At 32.7% G+C, this 7,577-nt stretch overlaps 1 protein-coding gene across 1 annotated transcript; it reads left to right on the top strand.

The window, feature by feature from the left end:
• Positions 1-6,785: 6,785 nt before the first annotated feature.
• On the top strand, positions 6,786-7,252 carry LOC149558729 (gibberellic acid methyltransferase 2-like). Its single transcript, XM_089831011.1, has one exon. The coding sequence runs from the start codon at positions 6,887-6,889 to the stop codon at positions 7,250-7,252; it is 366 nt and encodes a 121-aa protein (XP_089687137.1). The 5' UTR covers positions 6,786-6,886.
• The last annotated feature ends 325 nt before the right edge of the window (positions 7,253-7,577 follow it).

Here is a 7,577-nt window from a genome sequence, read left to right as displayed (position 1 = left end):
AGACCTTTCCTACTTTGTTCTTTCTAGTTATGACTAGACAAATTTTGCCTCTATTTATGGGCACAATTGACATTATTGAGAGAGAATAAATTTTTTCATTAGAGGGAAATTAATTTTAACTAAAAGATTAGCCTAGTTTCTATTATACCGATATTTGTAAATAAATATTTTTCTCCCTTCTTCCACAAGGACTAAGTTTGCAACAAGAGACCTTGCAAGAGAGAGAGCTTTTATTTTTAACAATCATAATGGATCCTTTGTGACAATCAAATGTGCAACTTACAAGCCTCCTATTTTTAAGGAGAGAATCACTTGAGATTATTAATAGTACATGAAATGGAATAGATTTTCCTCGAATTAGAATATCTAAATTTTCTTTAAATTTTTTTTTAACATTCAGATCAAATTTGTAATAATATATTTAGTGCTCATTATTATATAGTATATACAAATCTGAGGAAATGATTTGAACACACCATGAAAAATAATAGCAAGTAGAGGCAAAGATATTTACCAAGAAGTTTGCCTATGCAGCCATTGTCACTACTATCAATGAGTACTAAATGCTTCAAATGCATAGAATAAGTAATATATAAGTGATCTTCAAATAAACTGGAGAAAATGGAGAAAATATACATCCAGACCAATAAAAGCTTTCAATTTTTATTATATAGCCTTACCTAAAGGTGTGGTATAAGTGAAAGGCACATTTCCAGTAGCTTCACTAAAATTATAGATATATTAACCTACTAAGAAGAAAAACAAAAGAAATGAAAAGAATGAGACTGAAATGGGGTAAATTCTACATACCATGAGAATGGACATGAAGGATGAATATTATTCTAATAATAGGAAAATAAGTCCCAATGCCAAGGATACTATTTTTAAAAATGGTATGGACACTATAATGCAATCACATGACTATGTACATGTGGATGTGTCTTTTGGGATTGTTTGGCTTTTCAAATAATTTATTTGATAAGAATAACAAATGGACAAATTTAAAGAAGCTTACAAATAAGTAAACTAATTATAGATTAAGGGTTTTAAAAAATTGACAATATAGAAATGAAATTTACATAACTTGTGGGTTGGAAAATAATAAGAAATAAAATTTTATCCACAATATAAGAGGAGTCTCAAAATAAATGTTAAACTTGGAAAGAAGCAATAGTGCAAAATATGTAAATAATTGTCGAAGTTAAAAATGTTCCCAGCAAAATAAAGTGATTTTGAGCTTGAAATGTAAAATTCAACATCCAAATGTAGAAATGAAGATTGTTGGTGATCTTTGAAGCCACAAAGTTCAGATTAGGTAGAGAACTTAGAATTGGTTTGGTGGCTAACTAAAATTATCATTTATTTTTCAACATTCTAATAGACCATACAATGTTGATACAAAAACTTTACATAATGAAAGACTTTGAAATTACCTTTACTAGGCCAAGTGGTAGACTCCAATGTGAGCACATAGCTTTATTGCTACACCTCCAACATTTAACCCAAGCATTTCTAGAATATAAACCAATCTTTTATGTCTTTTACAATTAACAAAAGTTGCACAAGAGCATTTTTCAAACATATTTAAACCTAAGAAATAGAAAAGGTGCAAGCTAAGTGTTTCACTAAAAATTAACTTGAAAACATGATTGAAACTCTCCCTGTCTAAAATAGAATGTGAAATATAGAGAGGTAGGGTTTCAATTTTAGTCGTGGATGTAGATCTACCCTTAAACATCAAAATACAAATGAAAAATAGAATATGGAAATAAAATGAAGTTGCCTAAAATGAGAAATGTCATGAGAACTGTTAGAAGGGCATGCCTAGTGATTTGCTACTGCAAAATAAAGTAATTTTGTGCATTTCCAAAGTAGAGTTTCCTGTGGTAATAAAGAAACCTGAATGATAACACCCATCTCAAATAAGTATGGAGAAGCCACAGAAATAAGGAGATACATGTCTATATAGTAACCTTAGAGAAGCATGCAAAATCCATGGGCTATCCAAATAATATGTGGAAAGCATATTTATTTGGCTTGGCAACACAGAGTAATTGTATATTCCATCATAATTTGTCACAATTAAGTTTTCCATGTTCCATCATTTCAACTGAGTATGATGAATTTCTATAGTTTTTTAATAAGAGTTCTTTGTATAACAATTTATGAATATGCCAAGACCTAAAAGAAGAAACTCATTAATCTACTCTAAAGAGAATATATTAATCAATCTTATTAGTTTCCACAATCCATTAGACATATATTTTTTCCTTCTAGATTTGATTACATTATTTTTTTTAGCATCAACATTTCAGATCACACTTCATGATCCATCATCATACTATTTCATTCTTGCGTTCTCTCATGTTGATGATGGATCATAGAGTGTGATCCAAAACTTTGATACTAAAAAGACAAACACAATCAAATCCAGAAGAAAAAATTATATAAGAATATATTAATTAGTGACTCATCTGGGTTAGAAGACAAATATTCTACAAAAAGAATTTAAGAAAAAACCTCTTCAAAATATCTTTTGAACTTGTACAAAAAATAAACTCTCTTAAATTTTAATTTGTTAAGAATTTCTTTGAGGCCTAAATTTTAGCATCCAAAGAAAACAAACTTTGTTTTCACCCAAAATAAGGGAAATTGTTCTAACCTAAAAAATAATCCAAAACCTGCATTTCATAATTTTGATGGAAACAATACACATATCACATAATCCGGTCATAGTTAAGTAATTTTTTTTGGAATTACTATAAAATACTTTAAAATGTATCTGCACAGGAATGTATACTCCAAACTCTTTAAACTACTTCCACCTCATCACATGCAAAATTTACAAGAAGAGATATTTAACTCTTATGAGAATGATAGTTGGAGGCCTTTAGTATTTTAGGTAATATTTCAATTGAAAAATTAAAAGACCTCTGGAGAAAATAGCAACATCCAATAGAAAAAAAACTATTTTATGGCATTATCTCAAGAGGCACAATTTTCAAAGCAAAATAATGCTTCTAAAAGCACTCAAAAACTTTTTAGTCTCCTGCCTATGCCTATATGGCAAGGACTAACAATATCTAGAAGTGCTTAGAATGAATAACAATATCTAGAAAGTGTTTAGAATGAATGAAGGAAGATCTTAATAAATGTCTAGGGAGAGAAAATAATTTATGAAATCAAGTCTTAAAGAACTTTCCATACAACATTCATTAGTTTTAATACATTAGATAGACTAAAATTGGACGAACTTTATATTGTAGATGATAAGTACTATAGTACAAAGTTCTATGTATTCATGGCATTAACTAAATGAAACTATGGTCTAAACTGTTTTAACATATTCATTTATATTTTTATATAAAAAATAAATAGATATATATCACTTACCAAAATTACTATTACATTAATCAATAATTTTTATAATACATTTTCAAATAAGTGAATAAAGATTATTATTGAATTAAAAATATATTTTAAAAAATTTAGAATATATGAACGAATTTTTTAATGATAGATAAAGAAATCAAACAATTTATAGAATCAAAGTAAGAAATCTAATAGGATTCCAAATGAACACAATTATTTACACCGTGCAAAATGATTCATTCATTGTAATTACTAATTAATTAATTAAAAATATTATTTTATATGTAATACACATTATTGGTCCTTTCTTAACTTCAAAGACGTCCAACCACCCTTCGCCCACCCCAACAAAGAATATAATAAGATAGAATGAACATCAGTAATGGATGTCAAAGATTACAAATAGAGATTAGTGAGGCATACAAATTAGCCCTTCCTTTCACAATCTCAACGTCACTCTAAACCGTCCTTAGAAACTGTACTTGCAATGAAAGGCGGGCATGTAGATTCTAGTTATGCCAACAGTTCTTCGTGTCAGGTAGTGATTAAAATTACAGCATAAGACAAAAAAGAAACTAAACAAGATAGAAAGCCATAGAGAGGAGAAGCCATGGAGAAACCCAGAAAATGGGCTCTACTGAACACAGGCCCATTCCATTATATTTATAGAGAAATATATATTAAATGCCATTTACACTGTAGGAGGAGTTAGCTGGAATATTAATGAAAGGCAGTTGGAATGGACAGTGGAAGATGGCTGCACATGTTGCATGTGTGCTTCTAGAGAGTTCTTTGGTCTGTGCCGACCAAGCCTGAGATAATTAATTTAACATCTAACATCCCCCCATAAATTAATTATCATATTTTTTGTTTCTTAGAAATCCCTCCATAATCTAGAGATGATGGGTCCTGGCCTTAAGCCTTGTTAGGTACCCATTTACAATCAATTATCAAATGCTTTCACTCATCTTGTTTCCCTCATCATAATCACTCTAGATTTTGTACGGATTACCCATAACCGATGCAATATCAAAGTGGTTTTAAATTCACCACAAACTTCTCAAACATCACACAAGTGGTTTTAAGATCACCACAAACTTCAAGCACTCAAGTGGTTTTGGATTACCACAAACCAAGCACTCACTGATTCTAATGACCACGAATCATCACTACGGGAAAACTATCATTACTCTGGGCCTTTCTCTTTTGTACCTGCATCAAACTAATTATTGAGTCCATATAAAAAGAAATCCATCTACCGAGATACATGGGTACCCAGCCGCTGTACTCGCCAGTTCTATAGGAATCCTTTTCACATACATGGTTCATCAATATGTCAAACCAAAAAACCTTGAGGGTGTCGGGCACAACCGATAATGCACCCCATACATTCACATAGCCCATTAACAATCATTACTAATTCAATTTTCATCACTTGATTGGGGGATATCAATGCAACCAACTTCTATTTCATGACCACTATCATATTCTTCACAATTAGACAAACAAAATCTCACTTCCAATCTCAACACTTTTATCCAATCAGCACACACACAAACCTTTGCACCATGACAACAAACTCTAGCATGCCATCTCTTTTCCTAATGAATGCTAACTCCTACACCTGATTTATAATACTCCACACCTATTTCAAAATAAAGTACTATTAATAATAACAAAATTAGCTTTCACCTTCAATTTTAGCTTCCTTCTTTTCATGACTTCTCTCTTTCTCATAGCACTCCCTTGATATTTTCTTGTCACATTAGAAATATGTATGCAATCTTTGGCTCTCCCGCTTGCACAAAGTTGCTCCACATCCCACAAACATATGAATAACAACTTGACATGCCCGCATTAATAGCAATCCAACACTCTTGAGTTGCTTCAAATCAGCAATGCTTCTTTATTTTTGATTATCCACTCCAATTTCACACATTTCCAACAATATCATACTTTCAATTTTCTCTTCCTTCTAGCAATATCTTTCTTTAGCACGAGTTATCCTTTAACACAATATGCTGCCTCGTTAACTAGCTACATCACAAATCACATTCTTTGCCCAAATACACCACCAACCATCTTCCATTCAAAGACAATATCAATCATCTTTCACAATGCCTTGAACATTCACCCTCACACATGAGAACAATCTCTTTTGAGGAAATTTCTTTGGATCTCCTTTGCAACACTTTTTTCCTCTTTCAGCTCACTTAACAAATTAACATTCACAGAACTTCAATCCAGCTCCATAATGGGCAGCCTTCTCACAACAGCAGCCTTCTTCACAAGACATTAGCAATCATATCACAATCTTTCACTCCGCATCTTTCAATCACAATATTTCACTCATTGCTCTCTCAAGACTTTTGGATCATTTACCATAAGCTCTGATACCATGATTAAAATTACAGCATAAGACAAAAAAGAAACTAAACAAGATAGAAAGCCATAGAGAGGAGAAGCCATGGAGAAACCCAGAAAATGGGCTCTACTGAACACAGGCCCAGTCCATTATATTTATAGAGAAATATATATTAAATGCCATTTACACTGTAGGAGGAGTTAGCTGGAATATTAATGAAAGGCAGTTGGAATGGACAGTGGAAGATGGCTGCACATGTTGCATGTGTGCTTCTAGAGAGTTCTTTGGTCTGTGCCGACCAAGCCTGAGATAATTAATTTAACATCTAACAGGTAGAAATCACCCATTCAATTTTTTAATTTTTTAAAAGCGTCTATTTGCTATTTCTAGTTTAAAAGACAATCTTGCTGTTGAGAAGTGGGAGATATAAGACACAAGTTTACAGTTTAAGAGACAATCTTGGAATATTTGGTACTTGTCAATTCATAAGCTTGAAGGGCTTTCTAATGAATGGTCCATACGGATCAATTGATAAGCTTAAAGGGCTTTCGAATGAATGGTTTATAAGGTACACATTTGGTGAAGACTTTGCAAATGGTTGCAACCAGAGTAGATTTAACCATGGATGAAACTCCCTACTTAAGGGCCATCAAACTGTAGTAGTACTCAGATGGGCAATCTCCCCAAAAGTGAGGCACTTCACTCATGTGACCATCATGCACATCCAATGAACACTAAATGTTTCATTTATTCTCATAAAAGATGAATTCTGTGAATCACTACTCTTGATACATTAGTCAAGAAACTATGACATAATTAAATCCTCACAATAAAATCACAACCTTAGTCTTCATATCAGATAAAGAACTCCCATTCAATTTTTAAAATTGTTTTAAGTGTTCAGTTTGAAAGACAATCTTAGTACTATCTATTATTTTTTCCTATGTTAACGAATCTTAGAATTGAAGATATATATTAAAAAAAAACAATACCAGATATAAAAGAACACCCTGCGAATTCATACTTTTAGGCTTTTCCTCATGTGAACTAATGTGATCTTGTAATAAAACTAGATTTCAATATTTGCTGCTACAGCTAAAGATGGTTGAAGCTTTGAAACCAGTTCTGGAGCGCAGCATCTACTAGAATATGAGACTGAAATTTAATGGGGGAAGCATGTTTAGGATAGCAGATTTCGGGTGTGGAACAGGGAGAAATACCGTTGTGGCAGTGGAGACCGTCGTCAAAGCTCTGCAACGCTCATTTGAGGAACATGAGATGCCAGAATTTGAGTTTTTCTTCATTGACCTTCTGTCAAATGATTTCAATTCGCTGTTTCGAACGTTGGAGAAAGACTTTACCAATGGAGAAAACAATCCTGTGGCAGCAACATCTTATTTTGCCTGGGCTGTGTGTGGGTCACATTTCAGACGTCTCTTTCCACAGAAAAGCCTTCATTTCTGTTATTCTTCTGCCACTCTCCACCGGGTTTCACAGGTGAGCAATGAAAAGTGATAATTTCTCCATAGATATTTTGTGAGAAATATTATAAACTTAAATTACAACTCACAACTCTAACTCAAAAACTTTACTCGGCACTTGAAAAATGCTCGGCACATGAAGGTGCCGACTGCTAGTTTTGCTTGGCACTTCATGGTGCCGAGTGACAGGTTGCTCGGCACTTGAGGGTGCCGAGTGAGCTCGGCACACAAAAGAAAATGTAGTAGATGCCGAGTTAGCTCGACACTCAAAGAAGACAATGGATGCCGAGTAAGGTCGGCTCCAACTAATAAAATTTATAACTTAGAAACAATCTAACGTGAATGCTTTCACGATTACA

The sequence above is a fragment of the Cupressus sempervirens genome, chromosome 5 (assembly GCF_028749045.1).
Source record: "Cupressus sempervirens isolate cs-2001-9-10 chromosome 5, ASM2874904v1, whole genome shotgun sequence".
NCBI lineage: Eukaryota > Viridiplantae > Streptophyta > Pinopsida > Cupressales > Cupressaceae > Cupressus > Cupressus sempervirens.
The sequence above is the reverse complement of the archived record's forward strand: the minus strand, read 5'-3'. Positions and strand labels throughout refer to the sequence as shown.

What these genes read in the sequence shown, in the direction of transcription:
- LOC149558729 (XM_089831011.1), top strand. Translation starts at nt 6,887, where the DNA reads ATGAGACTGAAATTTAATGGGGGAAGCATGTTTAGGATAGCAGATTTC.